Source organism: Pezoporus occidentalis, unplaced genomic scaffold (assembly GCF_034315485.1).
Source record: "Pezoporus occidentalis ecotype Australia unplaced genomic scaffold, CSIRO_AGI_Poc_V1 ctg36, whole genome shotgun sequence".
Classification (NCBI taxonomy): domain Eukaryota; kingdom Metazoa; phylum Chordata; class Aves; order Psittaciformes; family Psittacidae; genus Pezoporus; species Pezoporus occidentalis.
Genome location: NW_026915591.1, coordinates 2483000 through 2509055, shown reverse-complemented (window position 1 = coordinate 2509055; position 26056 = coordinate 2483000). Strand labels below are relative to the sequence as shown.

The window sequence follows — 26056 nt, the reverse complement described above, 5'->3', positions numbered from 1 at the left end:
CGAGAGAGCTGCGGGCTCCAGTTGTACTGAACTGAGGTTGCTTCTGCCGGGTCATGAGCACTGGGCTCCATAATGGAGTCTGCAGAATGAAAGGAGATGGCCAGAAGGGAATCACTGCACTTGTGTAAGAGAGTTTGGAGATTTTGTGATCAGAATGTGAGTGCTTGCTTAGGAAGCTGGGAGCAGGAGCAAGAGACACCAGGAAAAGCTTGACCAGAAAGTGTTTTGCCACAAGCTATTCATTGTGCCTCTTCTTTCTCGATTCCCAGTGTCAATGAAGTAAGAATGATGCTGGCCTAGAATACCCTGGGTCATTTGTTTTTCTTCTGCACTAAACATAATAATACTATATTTTTCCTTGCCCCCTTCAAGATTAAGCAGTTCAGGAGAGGGTCTGCATTTTCCAACACAATGAGCATTCTCCTGGTAAGTTGAGGTTGAGTTGCGTTTGCTGCAAGCGCTGCCAAAAGCTGTGTCTTCTCTCTTTTGAAATGCCAGAGAGGCTTGAGAGCCAGCACTGAAAATTCATCGAAAAGTAGTTGAAATGTGTCACTTTGCCCTGGGGTAACAGCTAAAATCGGGTGTTTGTTGATTACTTTTCTAGCCACATGTATGCAATTTGAAACAGCCATGATGCAGTATTCCTGCAGTTGCTGCTGTGAGTCTTTGAAATGGGGTTCCTGAAGCAAATGCTGTATTTTGTTTGTATGCAACTTTTAGACATTAAAACCAGGTCTGCTGCTGGATTGGTGCTCTTATAGGATGGTTTTCGTGATGCAGCTGAAATTTTCAGCAGGTTTGCTTCAAGGTAGCTTTTTGCTACTAAGCTGTGGCCAGAATAGAAGTCCCGTAAACATACATGTGTGAATTTGTATGTTTTCAGAGGAGAGCTTTCATTTTCACAGATTATGGTGGTTGTTTCTTTTTTCATTTGCAACCCTGCAAGGGAGAAATGGCTTTCTGGGCTTATCAAGGAAACATCTCTGTCTTGCCCTAAGCTGACGTTTAGCTGTCAGCTCATCAGCAGCTATTTATAGTTGCTTCCTGAAAAAAAAAATGTCGACAAGTACAGTGTGGTTCCTTATCCCATTCATACAGGGGAATGCATCCAGCCATGGAAACAAGCTTTTCTACTTGTCACATTATAGTATATTGTGTACCCCTGCCCACAGAGTAGTAGGACAAGGACATATCTGGGATCAGCTCATGCTGGATGTTTCCAGGAAAAGGTTAGGTGATAATCAAGGCTCACTGCTTGGTGTAGCAGACTGGCAGATACATCATTAAGGGTATAGGTAGTGTAGCATGTAGGTAATGTAGCTGACCAAGAGCCAGAGGAGCTAAGAGACTGGATTAGAGATCTTGGGAGAGGGACTGGTTGTTGGCTGGCTGCAGAAACTTATTTTTATCCTGAGGACTCATGCTAGTTAGCTTATTTCACTGCCTTTGTGTCCATATCGATATTTCTAATGCAAATTACCCTTCTGGAGATGCTTGGGGTCTCATTGTACTCTATCAAGCCTCTGAATGTGTGATGGTTTGCACAGAGTCCCCACGCTCTGATGTGGCACCAGCCACCATTAAGTAAGTCTTGTGAATTGATTATGCTTAATAGGATGTGTGGTCCCCTTGGGAGGCAAAAGATAATTATACAATTATCCAGATGAGAACAGGTCTTGCCCTGGGGCTAAACACCAGCTCTTGAGGAAAATAAGTTTGTTAATAGGAAATTTGTATGTTTTTGTATGTTACCTTTTGTATGTTACCTGAAAGCACTACTTTCACGTGTGTAGTACTTATGACAAGGAAAAGCTTCATATCCTCTGGGATCTGGAAAGATTGCTGGATACTGGCCAAATCTCTGAAACCATCACCTTTCTCTAGGGTAGGAGACCCATAAGGTCTGCAGGTATGTGTCTCATGACTATTGGCTTATGTAGTGAAGGGTTTTTTTGCAACAGGTTAATTCTCTGCCAATTCAAACAATAAGCCTGTGGCACTTGATGCAAGGTTTACATAAGCCTTTTACGAAGACCAGTTTTGCTGGAAAGTCTCCTATTAACTGAAACAACACCAGTTTCTTTCAGCAAAATCAATTAGAAGTTACATGCTGAAAACAGAAGCTGAATGCCTTTCCTAATTACATACACCCATTGTGAACAGAGCAATTTTATTAGTGTTCAGTTTGCTTTTTTCAATAAGTCAAGGTATTGTAGACATGGAAACCCTCATGTTCTGTCTCTTACTTTGTGTCTGTGTGTGTGTGTAGGTTTGTTTGTTTGTTTTATTTTGGCAACTGGTGGATTTGTTTATTCTCATCTCATGACCTTTTTCACATCTGGAGCCAGATCTTGTTTCTCCTGAATTCAAGAGGCCTTCCTGAGGGAGGTAAATTAGCAGTTGAAATGGATCTATGACTGACAGCAGCAGTGCCCAGCAAAGCAAACCAGCTGGCTGGGGGGCTCTCCAGGGATTAACATTGGTTTGCTTAGGTGCTATGCATAGCTTTGTTTTCTTAGCAAATAAAGATAAATCTTTCATTTAATGAAGTGTTTTAAAAGTTTTCTCAAAGTTTTTGCTTGAATGTGCTACAGTAGAGGCATCTTTGCTCTATTTGATGCCTCCCTCTTCCCCACCCTGATTCTCTGACATGTGGGCAGAAGCAGGTTGGTTGTATCCAGGAGGAAAGGGTGGGAAACAGCTCAGCAAGTGCCAAAATGGGTGTGAGTCTGCTCCGTGGAGCACCATAACCTCAGCTGTGGGATCTGGTCCCTGTCATTTCAAAACCTCCATTCAGAACTCCTAGATTTGGTGCTTCCCTGGATTGGGGCCCTGAAGATGACAGCAGATTAATGTAAGCAGAACAAAATGAAGGATGTGCTGTATTATGAGAGTAGTGGAAAGAATGAACTATAAGCTGATTTTACGGTGAATGAGTGAAGCAAATCAGCTAAAAGCTGCAAATTGGCACAGAATAGCATGCCAACAGCTCTGTCCCTGCAAAAACTGCTTAGTGCAGAAGAGAAATTTTCATGCTCGAGTCTCTGGAAGCACTTCATTCAGCTTAGGAAATACAAAAGAATGTCTCTTAGGGTCAGGAGTATAGTAATGTCTTTGGCTATCTTACCTGGCAGTCGACAGCTCATGTAGACCTGATTTGTGCTTCTAGACAGTGCATCTTCCACCTTGTTTTCCTCTCAAATGTGGTTATTGCATGCTTGCAAGGGGGGCTCTTCTACAGCCTCTGACAGGCAGTGTTTAAAGTATTGTTTCTCTGCACTTGATCAAATGGAAAATGCAGAGATAAAAAAAAACCAGCCTCTCACGTTTCCATGTCATGTTTAATCAGTCACTGTGCAGGACAGTTGAGTCCTGATTTACAGTTATGCTTACGTAGAGCAGTCCTGTTTTGAGATCGGATCTCTGTGCCCCATTGACTCCACTGTATATAGTCTGTGAACTTTAATGCAACTTTCCACATGACTAAGGACTACTGAATAGCCTACAGAAGTTATTGGCTCTGCTAGTGTCTACTTTTTTCTTTATGGCTCTTTAAAGGGATTGATTTGAAACCTGCAAACCCTGCACATAATGAGTTTGTATAAATCATTAAAAAAACAGAGCTCGAAGGGATCTCAAGAGTTTGTCTAGTTTCCCCACCTGCCCCAGGGCTGGATAACCTTTGCCTAAATACAAGTGTCTCATACTTTCACTCTTCTTCTCCTTTGGTGTAGTTGTTAGACCTGCATGTAATAACTTGCGTACAACACTCTTGCAGGCATGGACTCTTATTTATGCAGTGTTTGAAATGAGAGCTCGGCGTCAGCTGAGAATTCTGGTATTGGTGCAATAAAATAGGCAATGCTGCCCATCTGTGGAGGGGATAAGTGATTAGATGTGACTTCTGTTCCATCATGCTTTTCATGACTAATATATCCTTATGAAGGCATTTCACAATAAAAAAGCATATAGATGCAATTCAAGAAATAGCTAGGTGTAACAACTGCAGCCAAATTTTTAAAGAAAGGAGTCCAGAATTTGACTCAGTTTTTAAGTCCTAGAGTAGCTGGGAGGTGTTCAGGTTAGAACTTCTGAAACTAAGAATTTTTTCTATAAAAAGACCAATTTTCTGCCTTTCCTGCCCTTTTCTTTCTTTTTAAAGGTGTGAAGGTCATGAGGAGAGAAAAAAACAGAAATAAATTTTAAGATGTTATGTAAAATTTATTTTAAAACCACCTGTGAACATTACTACAACCTTTTTAGCCAGAACTGCTCATCTGATTTTTAATGTGTTTCCTGATATCAAGAGCATTCAGGCTTGTGACTTTTAAGGACCCAATTTTGAAAACTTTTGCTCCGAGATCCCCACAATTGCCCAGCATTAATCCTATGATTTTACTGATCTTTGTACCCACCTTGAATCAAGGAAGCTTTCAATAGTAACGTCAGAGAATATGACCCCTGGGATAGCATTAGGGAGGCTGGTATATATAGCTGAGGAAAAGGTCTCTGTCAACCTTAATAAATGTTTTGCACAAGTTTTGAAAGCAAAGAATATGCCAACAAAATGCTATTGCATCTGCTCCCTCTGACTTGCTGAAATGGAAGATTTATTGGTATGTGCTGTGTTGCAGCGGGCAAAGCTACTATGTAAGGGAGACAATGAGAAAATCAGTATAGTTAACATACTTGGCCTGCAGCAACTGCCATAGCTATCCAGGGAGAATTTGACTTATTCTTTTAGCTGTACCAAGATCAGTGCCTGATGCTTCCTTAGTCAGTATCCCAGTGTTTAGATTTCGCTCTTTATGCTGGTGAGCATTTAGGTACTCTGGTTTTATGCAAACAGGAATTTGTAAAGTCATCCACAGCTTTTAATATCAGTGGTGGACCATTGTAACACCTTATCTTTAGATTCTAGTTCAGAATCACCAGCTGCCTGTAATGATAAAAAAACTAAACTAAAAATAATAGCACAGTTGAAAATTTCAACTATTATGTGGCAGCACTGCAGCAATGGTTGTCTGCTTTACAACTCGAAGTGTATGTGGGAGAAAATTCCATCATCTTCCTGAGCTGGTGCTGGGGCTTGTAGTTAGCTGCTAGTGCAGGCCAGGGTGCAGATTGCAAAACCTATTCCCATGAAGCAAGGGGAAAGCATTACTCATCATTTGGCCTCTGAGTCATAACACCTTTGCTGTTAATAGGATGGAGAACCTCCCCTTTTATGAGGCTGTGCCTAAAGGCACAATTTAGGCTCAGAATTGTATTACCTGATTATTATTCCACTAAAGCAGGTGGCAGTATTCCAGCTGACAACAATGGAAACAGGAGCAAGCCTTCAAGTCTCAACCATGTACAAGGTGTGATATATTCACAGAGATCCTCCACTGATTTCTTCTAGATCAATTAGAGTTTCACAAGCACAATTTATTATTACCATCAGGAGCTGCTTTCACAAATGTCTCAGCAGCATAGTAAAGAAGTGCTTATGAATCAGGAAAATTACTTCCAGGTAGGAGAGGTTATTTACTACCTAAATCCCTGATCCAGGTGTACTGCTGTAGCAAAGTCCATCCAATAAGGTAGTGAATGTTTGCATCTGAACCATTTCTGATCTATGCCATTTTGGGGGAGGCAGAAGTGTTATGGTGCCTTGCCAAAGGGTCATACTCCTTTGTTTATTGGGGGAAGGGGGCTGGAGGAAGGGACATGACGGGAACAGGGAATTGGGAAAAGCAGGATTAGCTGTGCCAAGGTGGCAGGGAGAATTTATTTCATGTGCAAGCCTGTGTGGTAGAAGGGGAGTGATGGGAAGTGATCCCTTCAAACTCTTCATGGGCTTTCAAATAAGCCTGCGTGTGCTCTTGTAGTGACGCTGCAGCACATTTCAGCGTGCAGGTTATGTGGCACCCATGTTAGAGTCCATGCTCATGTGTGACATTTAGCATGTGGGCATCAGATTTTCTCCTCCCTCCTCTGGATGTGGTTATGTTCCTTTTGACATTTCCCTGATAAGAAAATGTAGCAAGGTCCTGTGTCCTTGTAACTTGTGCCTAAAAGCTGAATTGGTGTCCTTTGTATTTCTGTCTGTCAGCATCTCTTAACCGGAAGTTGAGAAATTATATGCTTTTCTATGTTTTGGGGATTTTGTCTCAATCTTGTCAACTCAATGTAGCCTTTGCCTGCACCTTCTCTTAATTGTTTTCTCTTCCCTAACAGTTATTCCTAGCTGGAGCTCCCCATTTCAGTATTTCTCGTATTACTAGTTTGAAACTTGGTGCCCATACAGCAGCTTTACAGACAGAATTTCTGCCTTCACCCACTGTTGAGCACTGAAGGGAGCAAAAATCTTGGCAGCTGATGCCTGCTTCTTGTTTCTCAGCCCAGCCTTGATAAATGAGAAAGCCAAGGAGCTGTTCTGACTCTTGATAGCTGGCCAAGCTCCCAGCGAGATAGTCCACCCACTGTGAAGGGCACAGTGCAGCGCTGCCAGGTCCCTCTTTACTTGTGTAAGCACAGAGCATGGTCCTGCCAGTCCTGCTCCCAGTGGGGTCTCTTTGGGGCCAGAGCCAACCCCTGCAGGAAGCTTACGGATCTCAGCATGCAAGCCAGTGATGATTTAGGCAGTCCAACTCATATCTTGAACTGCAGAGTTAATTTCAAAGTTGTGATGGCCCATCAATGTCAAAACTTCTGTTGGTGGTAGGTTTGAGATGGAACCAGTGTAACTCATACCCAAAATCATGATTTTTGACCTATCCCTACACTTATCTGTGACTTAGCCACTTGAAACATACTTTCCTGTCTACTTTCAGAAAGGCAATACTAACCTGTGCTACTTCCTGGAAATCATGTTGGTTTGGAAAGGAGTCAGAGCAAAGCGAGACTGGCTTTTGAACCTCTAAAGCCCCAAGGCATCTGTGGTTCAAGTGGGCTATTCTGATTCATGAGTGAAAAATCTGTGTTGCACATCCCCCTACACTTTTTTGATCTAGTAAAATTGCTCTGCTCACTCAAGTTGGTGACTACCCTGACAGGGATAGCCCCAGGGGGAAAATCAGGTATGTTGTGTGATAAAATTAATGGAAAACTGTCTCGCAGCCTGCGCTGTTTCCTGCACCTCATCATTTCAAGTCACAGCTACCTTTTGGGTCTTTCTGGATTGAGGGCTTTCTGTAAGCCACAGGGTAGTCAAGAGAAGCTCCTATCAGAACTGTTGGATGCTGCTTCCCAACATGAACTTGTGGCATCTCTGTATCCCTGCTGGCCAGGAAGCAAGACGGCAAATTCCAACTATTGCCATGAGCCAGTAAGCCAACACTGGACTGGGGATACGTGAAAAGGAGGGGATGTCAAATGATTGTTTCTAGAGGCCTAGCTGTTACCTCTGCATGAGTCAAATGTGTCATGGATATCAGGTATCTCCATGTTCTGTCATGTCTAGGAAAGGTTAATTGAAGTCACTGTTTGACTGAGAGTCCTCCATACTTTCTCTTCACTTCCTTACAACCAGACTTGTTCTGAAATACTCCAGAGAAGCTCCTAATATTTCCAGGTCCTTGCTCTGCTTATGTCTTTCTTGAGACTTTGCTGTGGTTTGGTGTAATTCAAGCCATTCTGTTCCCAGGGCTAAGTGGCCAATTAGAAGATGGCTGTCCCACAATAGCGTTGGCTTGTAGATGTGAGCATGTGATTTCCGTAGGCTCCTGATCCCTAATCCTCCGGAGCCCACACTGAGTATGTAAGGATGCCTGTAGCCACAGGGTGTAATAGAGGCATCACTCGCTTGCAGGCTTTTCCTTGGTTGGCAGGGCCATTCACAGCATTGGCCAAGTGAGTGGCTGCATCCCAGGCACTGTTATGTAAGGAAGAATTTCGACATTAATTAAGTGTCTTGGCTTTAGGTTTCATGTTGTCTCTCTGGACAGCAGTAATTTCAGAAGATTCAGTGTGGCTTCTGCAAACAAAACAAACAAACTTTATTTTACAAGCTTTGTGCTCTGTTGCTTTCTCCTGGAGCATCCGCTGTTCTGGGACATTTTGCTTTTGTTTCCCTGCCGCTGAGAAGGGACAGTGGTTTTTCTGGCGACGCTGCCGAGCATAGCTAACATGCTAAAGCATTTGAGCTGCAGGAAGGCTGGCACTCACGGTCAGAAACTTAACTTCTCTGTTTGCTTTCAGCTGCCTTCCTCATCCTGAAGGGCTGGAGGAGGAAGGGATGGGTGGAAGATAGATGCAATGTGCTGCTGCCAGCATGGCTGTAGAAGTTGTCTGGGGTAGAAATGTGTGTGCTGGGTGAGAGATGTCCGTGTGGATCATGTTCTCACACTAATGGCTTTCCTCCCCTCTTTTTCCTGCAACTGAAGTCATTAATGCTCGTTAAGCCAGGATGGAAACAAACCCAAACAACAACAGTCCACAAAATAATTCCATCACTCCAGACTGTTCTTTTTTTTTCCTCTCCAGTGAAGCAATTAGTCTTCTGCAATCCCATTTTAGCCAGACTGGAAACAATCAGCTGGACAATAGCAAATTCCCTTCCTGGCAGGGCAGTCATCGGATCCCCTCCATGGTGGGAAAGGTGAGGCGCCTTCCTACAACTGTGTCTGAATCTCCCTAAAGAAATTCCTTTGGGCCTTGCTGAAAGCCCTGTTTTTGTGCAGCCCCTCCCAGTGAGTCACGGACTCTGGCTCCTCTGAGAGCCTTCTGTAAGGTTGCATTTTCTCTCAACCCACTGCAGGGTTAACCCTTCTGTGGTTTCGCCTGGGTGCTCTCATGCCTATATGACCCATCCCACTCACTGGCTGATGATGTAGATTGTGGGTGCCAGAAAGTCATGAAGTAGTCTGTGGTTTATACCAACAGCAAGCCAAAATAGGACTTGTGCGTGGGGGGTGTGTGAGAGATTTTTCTAGTCTTGCTCATCTGAGTGGTACTTGGTCCTAGGAATGTCTCAGACTGTGTAAGGGAAGAGTGCTGAGGAGCAGGAGACTGTGTGAACTGAACAAATGTGTTGGAGCTTGGCAAAAAAACAGGGGGTGCAATAGGGAGGAGAGGATCTAGCTGAAATCCTATGGTTTCACTAGAGAGCCACAGCACAGCTTGGCCAGAGCGAACCAGGAAATCTCTCAGTTCCGATAACTGCTTACGTCATGAGTAATGTGCAGTGCTGTCCTCTACCAAGGGTGAAGCCTGCAGCTGTGCCATGCACAGGGCCTTCCTCTTGCTGCTGAGGTTGGTTGTAATATGTGGGGAAGCACCGGGTTCCCCCTCCATCACTATACCTCTCTGCAGGGCACCATGTCTGCCTAGCACATAGCACCTTTACTGCCCCAAAAAGCACAGATGGGACAGGACATGGAAGGGCATGTTCAGGTAGGAAATCCATGCTGCCATGGTGCCGGAGGAGAAGGCTTAAAACACCATAAAGATGGACTTTGCTGTCTTTAGCTTCTAAAAAGCAGCCCGGAGGGCAACATAGTTGGCTGGCCAGTGCTAAACCTGAACGCCTTTCTTTAAAGATGCAGGAAGAAGCTAGGCTGGAATCCATGTTTTGTCTCATTTCTGTACATGAGGTAAAAGCCACAGGGTTGCTAGTCAGGTGCCAGAAAAAGCTCCAGCTGCCCAGGGCAACTGAAGACAAAGGGGAGCTCTGCTTGCTCGGCTGCTGGGTTGAATAGCAAGTCACCGTGTGTTTGAGTAATGTGTCATAGTGCCAGAGCTCTGATGTCTGTGGTATGAAGGTGCTGTGTGGGCACCAGAGCCGCCGGGCTGTGGAGGGCTTTGCCTTGAGATAGAAAGCTGGGGTGGAGAAGCACTTGTGAAGAAATCTGCCATACAGGCTCATCTGGTAATGTGCAGTTGAGGGTGATTCTGCCTGATCCCTGAAGTCTGGATTAGCTGTGGGGCAGAGCCTGCCTCATCCAAGCATCGTACCAGGTGCCAGCTCAACCTGCTCCATGTCTGGGCAGACCTGCTCCAGGAGCCTGCTTTAGTTGCTGCAGGTGAATGAGAGGCTGCTGATAGTTTGTTGGGCATTTTCTGTTTGAGTCATTCCAGCCATGGTGAAGGTTGCTGGCAGTGCCAGGAGTGACAAGTGCTTGGTCTGGGGACAGTGAAACAAATGCCCAAGGGTTGAGTTCCAGGTAGCAGGAGGCTGTGGAGACACAGGCATGCACATTGGGAATGTGGAGATTCAAAACCAGTAGCACAGACTTAAGGAATTGGCTGGAGAGAAGGAAGCAATCTGGGTTTACATTTGTATCACTGGTGCTTCCCAAGTCACCACAGGGACAATGTGAGGTGGGAAGTGAAAGTAACCCCGTGTTTAAAAGTTGATTCCCAATGCACATGGATGTAATCTTGATGTAAAAGTAGCTGCTGCATCATGGTGTGGTTGCTTTCCTGTTTCAGTCTAGCACAAAGTGTGCTGCAGCACCCACACCAATCCCACACAGAGCATTCTCTGCTCTCACAACCCTACTGTGAAATAGTTTCTTATGCAAAATCATGAAGAGGTTTGCAAACCATTTGTAAAGTAAAGGACTGTGAATTCTGCTTGACAACAGAAACAAGGGACTGGCAAATCACATGTGTATAGTGTCCCCAAAGTGCAGAGGGGACATCTATTGCTCCTTGCCTGCATAGCCTATCTGGAATAGTTCTGAGAATTTGTTACTATTAATGTATCTTTTGTGGGTGATGTATTTCAGCATGTTAAAAATTAATATAATTCACCTTTTGTTCCTTTTTCTCAGGGCAGTAAAGAGTCGATCTGAGTCTCTATGGTCTTCCATTAGTCCTCAGTTATTTATTCATGGGGAGAGTATCTTAAAACAGCAGTCCCATTAGGGAGTAGCAGCACTGGACTGCGTAGATGAGTTTGGAGTACTTGATGACAGAACCCACTGGAATTGTCAATAACATTAAGAACTGCTTTCCTGCCACAAAATAAAAGTACAGCCTTGTAGGTGGAGTGTGCTAAACTTTGATGAGGACATGAGCTGAAAAGCAACGCACTTTAGATGTCATCTGGGTGTACCTTTAGCAGGCACAGACAAGGACTTCTTTGAAAAACATCTTGCCTTCACATTGACTTTTATATTGTGATAGAAAATGTGTATTGGTGTGCGATTCTGGCCAGTGTAATCGTGGCAGGTTTAGATACAAAATCTTTAATTCTGAATTCTGATCTGGTGCAGTGCCATCATGCCTCATCAAGGATTTCTGTCTGGTTTGCCTGTTGTTTCTAGTCTCCTTAAGAAGTAAGTTTCATTGAGGATCTGTGGGGTCTTCTTAATGCAGAAAGGGACTTACAGTCAAGACACTGAAGCATATAATCCAGGCCTGTGTAAGCGAGGAGAACCTGACAGTTTTAGATCGTCCCCAGTTAAAATAGTAAAATCTGAGAGTCCTGTAGTCTGTGGCCTGAAAAAGGCTAAGGTAAGAACAGTTGTCAGTGGTACCTTCAGTAAGCAAGGCATCCTGGTCCTGGATAGAAGGGTGAACAGAGTCACATCATGAATTGACTCTGAATCAGTCAACTGAAGGGCATATGCTACTTGTGCCTAACATGCCCAAGTTTCTGTCTTAGTGGAGCTTGCTATAGTTACCCATTCCTGTCCTGAAAATGCTACTTGTGCTTCCTTTACACAATCTTCCCACTTCTGCTCTGGAGTTGATACTCTTGTGTATTGGGTGATGAAAGGAAAGGGCCACTGATTCTTCATGTTGTAAGCTGTGACTGTAAACGTCCATGGAAGGACTGGCTTGTTTATCAGGGGAAGAAGGACTGTAATATTTCATCTGGAAAGCCAAGACATGCCAGGAAGTGTATTTCCAGAGGCACAAATGCACAGTACCTCCATGACTGCATGTTGCAGAGGGCAGAGTGCCCTGCTGCACTGAGGAGATGACAGTTGGGTTGCGGTGACTTTCATACAGGGACTTGATAGATCTATGTGCTAAACACTCAAGAGGTGAGCAGTGTGAAGACAGACTTTCCTCCTGGTTCTCTTTCTGTCTTTTTTCTAGGTGAGGTCAGTTGAGACAGTGCTTATTTTCATTTTCTGATTCATTTGTTTCATATATTACAGGAACAAGGGAGCTTTTTGTGCACGATAGCCACGTCAGCTAAGCGTTGATTGACTCCTGCTCTCACTTCTGTTTTGCTTGCAATCAGGCAACCAGCTAAGGCACCAATTTGGGAACTTAGGTAGCCTTGCCAGCTGGTGAGTGATATTTTAGAGTGACTGAACTGCCTTGGGAAAGGTCCTGTCTCCCTTGATAGCTGGAATTGGGAGCACTGACCAATGAGACTTGTGGGTTAAGTGCCTGATGTAACACAGGGACAAAACCAGACAGCGTTGTTCATAGACTGGTTGGGGTCTGTTTGCTGCCTGTATGGCATTTGGGGTGACCCATGGGATCTAGTCTGTCCCTGTTGGCCTGGCACAAAACTCAGGGTTGCTGGTTCCTGCATGCAGGCAGGTTGGGAGGAGTCCCCAGAAGTGGGAGTGGGATTGCAGAGAGCTTGACATGCCCAGCCAGGACTGTCACCTGGCTCTATCCTGCTTATCCAGGATACTTGAGCTTCACACAGCCCTGCATGAATCAGCTGTAATGAGTGAATAGCAACAGTAATCCACATGAAATAAGAAACTAAACCTTGGGATAATGACCCATTTTGCTACACTCCTACAAATACCTACAAAACCCACTGATTTCACTGCTGCTGTTTAAATTATTTTTGTGGCAAAAAGCAAGGGAGATCAGAACAGTGAAGAAAGCACTTTGTTTGCCTGTGGGTTTATTGGAGTCTTAGGAAAAAAAAAAGAGAATCAATGATATCAATGATGGTTTCAGTCTTTCTTTAAGAAACGACCCTCAAGACTGCATCTCCTAGGAAATGTATTTAAACTTTGTTCCAAGGGGTACTAGGCAGTACCCCCTCCTGCACTGTACCGGGATGCCTGTGTGCTTTGTGCTCACAATGTGTCATTAACACAGAGACAGCTCTTTCTCCACGTGGACAAAAATTCAGTGCAGACAAAATTCAGAGGCATCCATGCTGGCCTAGTGTTGCTCCTTCAAAAGTCAGTAGTAAATTTAGCAGTGCAGGCTAAAGCAAAGTGCTTTTAGAAGTCCTGTCTAAAAATACAGAACTTCTGCCTTCAGCTTTGTTCTTTCCATTGTAGAAAGGAGATTAGCACCTATGGCCTTAGCTTTATAAGTCTGGATCTGTAATTCAGAGCCTTAATAAGGTTAATTAATTTTTTTTTTAAGGCCCTAATCCAAAATTGACGGAACCAACAGGATTTCCCCCCCACCCCCACCCCACCCCCCCGATTTCCCTGGTTTCAGGATCAGGCTCAGTAGAGTAAATCTTATCCGTGTCAGATGAATATGGTGAAGTCTGTCTGACTAGACATACAGGTTCAATGCAGGAGTGTCTCCCCCACAAAGACCTCCCGGCGTTACCAGTGCTAGCACAGGTTGGTTTGCTGCCCAAGCCGTTGCCAGAGGCAGTCTGAACACATGATCATGATGGATAGGGCCATCCTTATTTTTATTTTTGTTCTTTGATATTTCCTGTAGTGAAACATGCTTCCTAAGACTCTGAGTGTGGGGAGGGTGGATTTCACAGCATCCCTGAGATTAGCAGTGACAGCACACAAGAGTTGATTTCATGGGAGATACTAATTCCCCCAAGGCGGGCTTAGTGGCAGGCATCAGTGAAACCCGTGTCACTCTGTGCGGGTGGAAAGAGGAGCCTTTTCAGCAGCACAGTCCAACCCTGATCCTACCTGGACAGCTTGGAGCTGTGATGGGACCTTTGAGCAGCTCTGCAGTGGCCTATGGGCAGTTGGTGATGGTTAATCTTGGGTAACTCTTTCACTACATCTTGAAGTGTTGAGACCATGTTGTACTGTAGGCACAAGCCTGATTTAATTCTAGTTTCAGGCTTCAAATCAATGATAGTCTATTTTTGTTGAAGTGGTATAATAGGATTATATTTTTAACCTCTCAGTGCTGTCAGTTGTAAGTCCACACCTGATTCTTGTTTGTGCATTTGCGTCTTGAGTCTGTTGTATGCTTCCTCTGAAGACTTCAGGCAATACGGCTCACAAAAAGAAGTATTGTGGTTTAGTTGGTTTTTTTTTTTTCTCTCTCCCTCTTTTTCTGGCAAGGATAAAATAGGAGCTCTGTTGGGAGCAACTCAGCAAGTGATGTCTCAGGGCCAGCAAATTCCAGTGTCACTGCCCAGTGGGACTGAGGAGTCTATCACAGGACTAGGCTGGCGGCTCATCCGGAAAGGGAGCGCGTGGCATGCATACCAAGAGCTGGACACGAAGCCTTCTTCTGTCTACCTCTCCCCTTCCCGCAGTAAATAGGAGGACGTTTGCTCTGGGATTCGGGGAAATGCCTCAAGTGTAACTCCTCTTTCCTGACTAGAGTCCCACATAAAAGTGAAGCAAATAATATATGTATTATATATACATATATATATAAAAAAGTACACACACAAATGTGGACATATAAATATATATGGATTGCACCATCTTTGAGATTACTCCAATGTAGCAATCTCCAGCGCGTCTGTATTTCAGGAGTAATGGGTAATGGCTCCAGCTTTTGGGTGCTCCATTTCAGTGTATCTTTTTGCCCTTGTAAATCTGCCTTTGGAAACTATCATTAGCTGTCTTACAGCTGTTGTGCATCTAATAAAGGGGAAGCTAATAGCTGTACCTGGCCTTGAAGGAAATCGTGGCATCTGTGGGGTCTCACTGGATCTGTACCACTCAGGTTCAGACCCACTAACTTGGTGGAAGCTTTGTAATTATATACTGCAGTATGCCAAGGGGTTTTTTTTTAGTGTATGCCTGTATACTTTAGCCTACCACTCTAATTTAATTGGAGGATGAATCATGCCCATTCATCTCAATAGCAATGAAATCTTGTCAGTAATTGTGTTAGCTTCCACAGATGCTTTTCTGAAGTGCCCAGAGGGAGGGGAGGTGGGACTGCTGGCACTTGAAACCACCAGAGAGGTCTTGGATCCCCAGTAATGCCAGCTTTGCCATGAGAGAAGTCAACGCCTTGGGCACAGCTTTGTCTCAGAGCAGCAGCCCAGGGAGTGCCAGGAGGGGACCAGTGCTCTGATGTGGTTTGGGGAACTAGCTTCCAGAGAGGCCCCACCAGCAGCAGGGGGTCAGGCAGACGAGGAGCTGGCAGCACTGGCTTCCAGCCCATCTCCACCAAAAAACCCATGGTGTGGCCTTAACCTAGGCAGAAGACTTGCAGAAACTTGTCCTAAAGCTTCAGGGGCTGCTTGACTTTGAGATTAAAATGTAATAGCAGAGTGCTTCTGGATACAAATGCTTGCCAGTCACAGTTTAGTCTGAAGCCCAAGCAACAGGGCAAGAATGTATTTCAAAACTTAATCAGACTTACCCTTGTGAATGTGTAAGACTGATACAGCGTGCCTTTGGACATACTGAAGAGCACAGATGAAGGTGAGTGTGAGAATCTCCCTCTGCACAAATTAAAACACCCATGACCTTGTCCTCCAGGGTGGTCCTTGGCCAGTGCTGTGGTATGAGTTTTCAGAGAAGTTCAGCCATGCATTCTGGTGGTGTATCTGACCCTGGATACGCATCCATATTGCATCACTATTACCATCCTGGTGTCTTCAAGAGAGGTGGAGCCTGCTTTAGAGGCTGGGTGGCCTTAATCCATCATGCCTTTATCCTAACACGCAGGTGCGGAGCATTTCAACAGGTTTGCACATTGTGTGCCAGCACGGGTGGGTTAGGTGAAGAAGAGAAAAGCCATGGGGGTATTTTATACTGGTACATTCCCCCTCTGCAGCTCTCTGCAGAGACTGGAATGTGCTGTGGTGGGATGAGGCTGTAAAATCCTCAGGAATAGTGCTGGGCTCCTGGCTGGAAAATGCTCAGGTACTGAGCTGCCTGTGTGATTAACCTTCCCCGTGAGCTGCCTCTGCTTCCCACAGCTGCATCAAGTGCTGTCTGCTGTTATATGGCCTAGCACTGAGTGTTAACTTCTAGTGGAGTTTCACTCACTCATACCACTCATCTGGGTCTGAGTTGAATCTCTGAATCAATATGTTAGTTTCTGCTTTTGCTTTGTTTCTGAGAAACATGAAAGTTCAGTCTGGAGCTGTTGTGCCTGTATTTACAGTCCCTAAACACTTATACGTGGTCAGTTTTTGAAAATAACTGCTGGCCCTTAGAGCAGAAGGGCACCTCACTATGTTTCATCCCTGCTTTCTGGTAATTATGAATTACAAATATCTGGAGAGATCTTCTCTGGATTTCTGTCATAGAATCATAGAATAGTTAGGGTTAGAAAGGACCTTAAGATCATCTAGTTCCAACCCCCTGCCATAGGGCAGGGACAGCTCACACAATATTGCACAATATTGTCCTATTATACTGCACTGGAAGTTGCAGTATGACTGCTGTAGTTGGGGTGTCCGTGTGCATGCTGGTGGTCTGAATGGGTTTGCACCTCAGAAGTTGTTTGGAAACTAGAAGAAATGTTTTCTGCACCCAAGAGAACAGTTTTCAGGAAAACAAGGAGTGTAGTGATGTTTTGCAGTCGCAGCATTGTATTTGAACATTACTCATGCAGTACGGCGGAGGATAAAGTACACAGACTAAATCCCATAGGACTTGGGGGATTGTGCTGTGAAGCTGTGGGTGTGTGTAGCAACACTTTCTTTCTCAGCTTGTGAGTCCCATACCATGGTGTATGTAAATGGCTACATGCTGGTTATATTCTGTATAACAGTGCTGGGTCTTACCTCTGCTTCTTCTCTTGGTTCTGTACCCAAGAGGGTGCTGTCTTTAAGCACAGCAGGGTTGCTCCAGCTACCTTTTTCCCCTTTGGCAGCAAAACTCCAAGGCTGGGATCTCAAACGGTTTTTCTCCAGCTCGGTGCAGCTTGATCTTTGCCTGATCTCTGCTTTGTGGCTCCCTTTTTCAAAGGCTGGTAACATGGAGTTTCATTTGTGATTTCAATATTTCCCCCTACCCTAAAGATGTCTACCAACTAAGCAAATAACAGCTTAGCCTGTGTTTTTATGTCCTAGCTCCAGTAGAATATATTGCAAGTGTTGTCTTTAGCCTGCATTTACTGCTACATGCTGATGCTCAGCTTTACCATTGCTTAGGAAATTTCCTTAACTTTTCCTTAATGCTGTAAGAATATCAGTTTCTGTTTATAAAAACTTACTTGACCATAAAAAAAAAAAGTTTGATTGTCATTAGAAAAATGTGAGAGATACAAATTGTTTTTTGTCAAGGAATTTTTAAGTGAGTTCTCTACAACCTAAGGCAGATGGGGTTGGAAGTCACCTGAGTTTCCAAAGTGATATGAAATATTGGGAACAACACATGGAGGTCCCTAGTCCAAAGCTGGTGAGAATGGAATTGTGAAAATAATTACTTGCTTTGAGTTTGGTAACTGAGATTCCAATATTTAGTGTGGAAAGAAAGACAAAAAAATCGCTTCAGAAGTTGTGGGCCCAAAATAGTTGTTAGGGCTTCTTAAACGTAACAATATTTTTTTGCAACCTAAGAGAATATTGGTTTTGAGTAAAATAAAATATTTTGGTTTGAGTATTATTAATGAATGCAAAGGAAAATGGGAAATTATATTAGCTTCACATGAGTTTTTAGGGCTTTACATAAAACTGAGAGCTCCAACTGTTCTCCTCTTTATTTAATCGTAATACTAGTTTAAATCTGTTGTCTTCTGTATTTGGAGCAAACCTCCAACTTGAAAAATCCTACCTCTTCGATAAGTATCTTACCAACTGTGCTATTCCATAGGCTGCAGGTCTTTCGTTCTCCTCTACTGAATTTGCTTCATTTTGCAAAAAGTAATCTCAGTTTCACTGAGCAGGAGTTGGAAGCTTGTCATGCTTTGGCTACCAGAGCAGGCAATAGAAACACATTTTTCTCCATCGTGATGGAGATTTTATTATTTCTATGGAGCAAAATGACTTCAGCAGAAGAGGTGAAGAAAAACCAAAATCTACTCCCTGCTTGCGAAGGGTGTTTGAATGTGCAATTGCTCACCCAAAGGTGTTCCCAAGGAGTATCTAAATGGCCTTGTATGCTGAAGATTTAATAAAGCAAAGATTTTCTCTTTCAGAAATGCCCAAATTACTCATTTAGCTAGTTCCAGTTTCAGAGATTTTATTTTTCAATTGCCCTTTTATTTTCTATTTTTTTTTCTTAAACATTTGGCTGGAGTTTTACATTAGTGGCACCTATTTGTGGCTAGCTCCCACTGCTTTGTACCTACATCTTTCATGACTAAATGATTTGCATCAAGACGGGAACAGCAGGCTTCTATGAGCTTTAAACTGGACTTTTGGGATTACTAACCTGGGAGAACCTTGAGCTGAGTCAGGAAGCCAGTTTCTGCCCTCCCTACTCCTGTGAAGAAGATCCTTACCATGTGTACAGCCCTTACAGCACAGGGTGCTAAAACCAAAAGAGAAAAAAAAACCAAAACCCAAACCAAAACTTCATTCATTAAAATATCATTTCCACATCATGAGTGAGATGATCAGAGTAGAACGAGTGGCAGGTACATGTATAACACTTATTCACTGGCAAAGCTCCCTGCTGCAGGGAAATTGCATTTGACAGATGCTGCAGGAAAGGGCTGGATCATCTGCAATTGCAGTTTTGGGTTTTTACAGATGTTAAACTCAAGCAGCAGATGTGTAAAGAGCACCTCTTCCAGTGAGTGACGCTGAAGCAGCTCATTTTGTCATTTCTTCTGGGTCTAGACTAAACCAAGGCCATTAAGCTGTTATGTTGAGCTGCCTGTGAGGACAAAGGCTGCCTTTCTGAGTCAGGATGAAGCCTGTTTTCCAGTGGAGGTTTGCCAGTGAAAGGCAGAACCTCAGCTGGACCTTAGAATCTCAGCCCTCAGAAAACCTTTCTGCCTTTATTGCTTCATTGAACTGCTAAAAATACTGAATGGAAAATGCAAGTATTAAGGAAATGAGGTAGATTTGGGCTTTCTGAGCTGGATGACTTCCAGTTTCATCAGCTTCCCGGAATCCTTACTGCGAAAATGAAGTGTTCCCTGTAAATCTCAGAAACCTGTCAGTGTTTTTCCTCTCATATGGCCATGTTGGTTCACGGGATATGGTGCATAGGGAGACCTGTCAACATTGAGCAGTAAGAACAGAGCTTTTGGCTGCTGGGATTGCTTGGGATGAATGCTCAAACACCTGACCAAACCACAGCTTTCCCAGACAATTATTACTTTACGAGAAAGCAGGCTCCAGAGGAGCTGCATGGCTGAACTTGCCACTGTGCTGGTCCATGAGACCTGCTCCAAGAGGCATGTGTGGGGTCATCTTCTGTGGCCTTGCCAAGTAAAGAGCATTGAGAAGTCTCTGTCATGGGAGGTCCTCCTCTAAAGTGATCTGCACGTAGCCAGCGTGCCTGAGCAAGTGAGAGCAGATTGATGTCCGGTTAGTGGAAACAGAAAATGCCTAACTACACGAGCAGACAACAGGCACTCTTAATGGATTTAACGTGCTGAGAAGCGGAGGGGCTGGAGGTTTGCTTTGTGTGGTTAAAACTGTAGTCACCCAGTGAGAGGCAGGCAGTTTAGATTTAATGACAATTACATTATAGGGGCTCTCTGGGAGGATGCAGCAGCCACAGAGTGCTCTTGCACCTGCAGAAGCTCTGACCATCCTGTTGGTGTAGTGAGTGTGGTGTATTACACAGCTAGCAGGGATTTCAGAGTGCCTGATGATCTTGTCTGCAGAGCTGACCCTGGTGTCTTGCCTCTGCTCCTCAGGTTCTCCATGAGGAACCGTAACCTGCTCACTCCATATATGTGACTATGTTTCTGCTGGCTTGGGTATAAGGAAGGTGTATCGGGAAGTATTCCCAAGTCATTCCAGTACATGGCAGATGTTTGGGACAGTGGGGAGGAGGTTTGCAAAGGGGATCTCCAAGCAAGTTCGTCAAAATTTCCCTTACAGTTTCACCTCTATGGGCACCCCCAACAGTCAGTCCTGCCCAAAAAAGATGTTTGCTGTATTTAAAACTGAGCCAAGAATAAACTGTGTATTTCAACCACATTGCAGACTCCTGGAAACAAGGCCTGCCTTCATGCTTGGAGGGCTTCCCTGCTCTGCCAGGAACCACAGGGAAGAGCAACAGGAGCTATGGCTGGAAACTGCTGCTGACAGCGTACTGTCATGAGTGACCACGTACAATACCTCTCACTGTGCTTGCCTAAAGTCTTTCCAGGACGAGCCTTTGGCCTTGACAGCCATTTTTGATTCTCAGAAAAGGAAAAATAAGTGTCTTCTGCTGAGCATCCCATCCACAGGAAACACTGCAGCATAAAGCAGGCATTGGCACTGTCCTTGGCATCGGAATCTCACTGGTCACCATGTAGCTGCTGGGCCTGCTGGGAAGGGGAGCATCACTGCAGAGGGCTTTTTGCTGGCTTGTGTTGCCATGCTGTGTCAAAGTTGAAGAGAGAGGATGTATGATCTTGTGATTAAGATCTGCAGCTGGAATTCGGGAAGCTGGTGTTCAGTCCTGGTTCTCGGGGACACAGGCAAATTTCTTAACCTCTACTCCTCGCTTTCTCATCCTTTAAACATAGGCTAATAATACTTTTCCTTATCTCTTTAGGACAGGATGTAGCTCTAATTGTCTAGCACAGTGCGTCACTGATCTTTCCACTGCACAGCTGTCTCAAGCTCCAGAGAGGTTTCTGGTGGTGGTGTGGGCTGTAGAAATGCCAATGCACAACAAAACAATTGACGACCTGATTTTCACTTTAACACCATAGTTACAGTGGATGAACAGGATCAAGCTGGATTCAGATTTCAGCTCATCCAGAGATTTTCATATTGATATGGAGATGCCACCACCTATGTTACCACCCTTCCCATTGCTCCCCCTTCCCAGGGAAATAGGTGTCCAACCAGAGGGCAAAATGGATCAAGTTCCAGCATGGATTTCATGAAGGAGTCTTGAGACCCTCAAATATATTCATTTATTTGATCCTTCTCTGAGCATCTGCATGACTTTGAAAGTGGCTTTGTCTAGGCCTATAATGTGTTCTCCATCTCAGTAGAATGAGCTGCTGTGAGGGCTCTGTATAACTCTTGGGCCAGTACCTGAGATGCTTCAGAAAATGAACTGCAAACTATGTGTACTGCACAAAGCTCCCATCTTAGCTCCTTTCCTCCATCTGTGACAGTGCCTACAGCATGCCTGGCAGATGAAAAGCAGAGGTTCTATGACCTGGTATGTATTCTTAGGAAGGCATTGCTTAAGTCTGCAGATGACCCCGTGCTTTCTGGTCATGTTCCTGACAGCGCTTCTGACTGCAGGCTATTCCCTCAGGCAGTATCAAGGTCAGGGAAGCTGATAAGCTGTGTTATGGCTCTGTCATTTTGGCAGCTCTGCTTTTGATAGGGAGCTCCCAGCCTCCTAGGGGTGACGTATTGGAAAATGAGCCCTTTTGCAGCTGGTCTTTTGTAACAGTGACGAGGAGGTCCCCATGCACCCTGATGAAGGCTATGGGAGACATTTACTTCTTGCAATAGTGCAGTCCTGCTGGAATTGATACCCCTGGAAGGACTAAGACTTTGTCTTATGATGGGGGCATCCCACACTGGCCACAGATCCCCCCAGTCTATACGGTGTATTGTCATCAGGGAGCTTCTTTTCTTCTCAGCTTGGATAATGCTCCAGGCTTGGTTTATCAGTCGGGCTTGCCTTAGTACAGGCAAGTCTGGGATCTTAACCCCACACACCTCGGGAGAAGAGGGGACCCGCTTTCCCCTAAAGAAGCCTTGCATGCCTCCTGGCTTCAGCTCCATGCTCCCTGTGCAGCGCTTTGCTGAATCAGAGCACGTCCCCTGCTGTGCGTTCTGCTGCATCATAACATCATTACGCAATTTGACAGCTCTGGCAACCTCTGCTCCAGTGAATCCCAGAGCTAAATGAGCAGGAGCTGTGCCAGCCAGGCTTGTGGTGTGTTTAGAAAGCCGTGTGGGCGAACTCATATAGCACCTGCCCATACTAAATGCATTTTGGCAAACGGGTGTTTGTTCCTCCCTCCCTTTTGTAAGAGATGAAGCAAAAGAAAACCCCTCCTGCATGACTTCTGTTTATTTTTTTATGATTATGAGGCTTGTCCTGTTTGCAGGTTAAGCTTGTGAAGCCTGGGACGCTGCCTCCGTTTGTGCTGGGGTTGCTCCAAGCATGTAGTGACTTGATGAACAATTCTCGTTGTAGGGACTTGAAGTTGGACAACGTGCTGCTGGACTATGAGGGTCACTGCAAGCTGGCAGACTTTGGAATGTGCAAAGAAGGCATTCATGATGGCATTACCACAGCCACCTTCTGTGGTACACCAGACTACATCGCTCCGGAGGTATAGGAACCTTTCTGAGCCCAGGAAAATTGGCTGCAATATGAAAAGTGTAGGTTAGCTTCGGAACAGCAAGTGTACTTCCTGGTGTCTTAAGCTACACCTTATTTGACTGCTGGGTGCAAGGATTCCTCCTAGATCTATGCTTGTATAATCTTTGTGCAAGTAAAGCATGAGTAAACCTTCATGCTGCTGTTAAGCACCAAGATAAGCCTGTATTTTGATTTAGGAAATGTGAGGTGAAAAATGGAGGAGCAGCTGTAAAAATCTTGAGGCACATAAAGATACTGGCCCAGTTTAATTTGAAAGGAGATTGAATTCACCCTTGTTCCTTTTTTTCTACCTCCTCCTATTCCCTGTCATTCCCAAATTTCACTACAAAATTAATAAACACCTCTTTAAAGAGCAGCTGCTCTCCAGATGCTGCCAGATGTTCTGACAGGGTTTCAGATCCTTCTTCAACACTATTGAATTTTTGCCAGTGGTTTGTGTTTGTTCCTTTCTCACACACTCACGCTCCTTCCCCTCTGCAGCTAAAAGCCTTGCCATTGGAGCCGGGTAAGCAGTTCCTTCCCAGGGGCAAGAAAGGCGGTGTCAACCCACACACATGGCTGCTCTGCCGCTTCTGAGGCTCAGCCAGTTTTGCTGAAATCCCCTTCTCCTCCTGCTAACCCCTGGCGTGGGTTTGTTTCCCAGGTGACCCTGTGAGCAGCCAAGCTCTTATTTAATGTATCTGATGTACCTTTGTGTTGATACCAGCTTGAGATCACCTATATGTTCCTGGACATATAGCCAGCTTAGCAGAGAGCACTGTTAGGACACAGTGAGAACTTTCACATTAATGTTTCATCCCCTGTTCCTCCCCTCCTAAGAAGCTTTAGGGTTGATATTTCTTTCCCGTCTCTTCTTCAGATCCTGCAGGAGATGCTGTATGGCCCTGACGTAGACTGGTGGGCCATGGGCGTGCTGCTGTACGAGATGCTGTGTGGCCACGCGCCCTTTGAGGCAGAGAATGAGGACGACCTCTTTGAGGCCATTCTGAATGATGAAGTCGTCTACCCAACGTGGCTCCAGCAGGACGCAGTGGCAATTCTCAAAGCAGTGAGTCCATTTGGCTACTCGCGTTCTCTCTGGCTTTCTTCAGCCTAAATCTAGCAGAAGGAAGCAGGGCTGGGGGTGGGGCACTCAGAGTTGCTGTTACCCTGGTCTTTTTCTTATCTTGGATTGAAGGGTAAACAAACAAATCCTGACACACTTAGGTGTGTTTGCTAGTTATGTCCTTTGTATGGTTCAGCTGCCTGCTTGGTAAGCAAAGTGTCTGCATGTCTGTGTGCCTGGGCATTCCGCTGCTGACTTAATAATTTACACTATACAGTCAGAACAGAAGCAGCAGTTATACACAGTATTTAATCAATAGTGAATATATGATTTCCATGCAATTGGAGTGGTGAAAAAGTGAAGTCTTCATGATAATCCTTCCTTCTGATGGTAAGACCAGTTATCCCCCAGGGTTTCCTGTCTACCTGTGTACAAAGACAGGGGTTTGATTTTCTGTGGGGAGTAAAAAAAAATGGAGCCATAGAGCAAACAGTTTGGGGAGAGCTGTTGCTAGCTACACTTAGTCCTTGTTCTACCATGTATTCCTGAATTTTCCCAGGAGCTCTCATCTACGTGCCTTCCATCCTTTGCCTATGACATGGGAGTGAAGCTTTTTAAGATTTCAGGCTGTGTGTGTACAAACAGTGCCTAGTGCAGTGGAATTGGCCTGGCTTTACTGTAATGAATCAAAAGGTGATTAAATGATGAGGGTGTTAAGCTACGAATGAGGAGACCTAACACGGCTCTTCTGCTACTGACTTCTTCCTGCCCGTAATCAAGACACGTAATATATTTAGGCACCCTATGGAAAGAGAAGGATAAGAGTATTCCATTTCCTTGCAAAAGCACTGTGACCAAAGGTGTGTTTAAGACTGGATACAACTAAATATTGTTGTAATAGAGGATCTACAAAATAGTTGGATAAAATGGTAGCTCATGGTGACTTGTGGAGCACTGACCCTAAGAAATGAGGTAATGAGTGATGGGACTATTTAAAGGAAAGAGGAGAGTTCATTTTCATTAGATCTTCAGGTTTCTGCTGAAAGACTTCTGTTGTATACTGACTGAGCAGCTACTTTCTGTATCTGAAAACACATCTAATAAATACTACAGAAATCAACCAAGAATAAAATCCACTTCTTGAGAGGCAAAAAGGACTGTGTTACTGAAATAACAGGTTGTGCTCAGGAGTGCCTGTCATGCTGAAGGCTACCTTTGGTCTTGGAAATAACCCGTAACATGTTCAATTTTATTTATTTTATTTTTTTAAGTGAAGTTCAGGCTCTTGTGGCATTTGGAGCTGCGTTCATGTTGTTGGGTTGGGAATCTTGAGTGTCTGAGCCAATTCCTCTTCTGCAGGAGCAAGTAATAGCAGAGTGGATTTGTTGCAGGCATCTAGTGTAAGTATAAGATGGAGGTAAAATGTGGCCAGGTAGATGCTCATCGTAACAGGAATTTCAGGGTATGATAAAATATGAATTTTAGCCTCTTGATGAAATGCTTATTTTCCTAATTCAGGTAGGGACCTCATAGAAACAGCCAGCACTAACGGCAGCCACCCCAGGCTGCTTTAGCTCGTGTTCAGAGCCCAGCTTTTAGAGTGGGTCCCTTTTGCTTCCCTTTCAGAGTGGGCAAGCAGCCTGATGAGAGGCTTTGGAGAAAGAGGGCCAGAATTGAGGATGGAGCTAAGAATTTAAATAAAGACCGACTGAGTGCCTCCAAAACTGCACAGTCAGCTTAGCAATTGCTGCTTAGTTGCCTGAAAAAGGTCTCCTGTCCAGCCACTCTGCTTATCTGCTGTGTCACGTGTTGCTGGTGAAACCTAAATGAAAGCAAAACTGCCTCTCTGAATGCACGTGTGTTGCTCAAGAGAAGCACTATGCTATGTATGCTTTGGGGAAAAGGCTGAAATTTAGGGCATTAGCCAGGAGCCTGGTGTTTAACCAGGGGAAGTTGCAACTGGAATTTTGGCTGGACCTTCAGTTCTTCAGTGTTTCTGCTCCCTGGATGGCTGCTACCTAGAGGCAATTTTTGCATCTTATTTTACAGCACTGATGGTAAAATAAAGCCTGAATTTCTGCAACTTCACAGTAGCTGCTTTTGGGACTAAGAGCTGATCACTAGAACTCATTTCCACCTCCCTATCTTATGCTGAGTTTTTAGAGGCATCACAGCATATTACCTTTAACAGGAAGGAAACATCCTGTCATGAGGTTGTCTGGGACTCTAGATTAAAAAGGGAAAAACCCACATGCTTTGATTTCTTTTGAATGATAACAAATGTGATTACTGCTGAGGTATTATATTTGCAGTGTACTGATAATGTTTGATCAGTATTTTCAGGTTTCAGTGTAACACAGAGTGGTGAACCTGTTTTTTTTTTGTACCTTTGTGGCTATTTTGTGAAGGAAGGTGGTAGATTTTCAGCTGCTAAGTATGTAGATTATTTTTCTCAGAGACTACTGATGCTAATATTATGTCTCCTAGATAC

The 26056-nt window shown here is 44.5% G+C and overlaps 1 protein-coding gene across 2 annotated transcripts in view; it reads left to right on the top strand.

Moving 5' to 3' along the window:
- The window catches only part of PRKCH (protein kinase C eta), a 119562-nt gene that overhangs the window by 76270 nt on the left and 17236 nt on the right, over window positions 1-26056 (top strand). For both annotated transcript variants that reach the window (XM_062630760.1, XM_062630761.1), the window contains 2 exons: window positions 22332-22470; window positions 23380-23568. In XM_062630760.1, the coding sequence (XP_062486744.1) occupies window positions 22332-22470; window positions 23380-23568 (328 nt within the window). The remainder of the gene's footprint in view (window positions 1-22331; window positions 22471-23379; window positions 23569-26056) is intronic.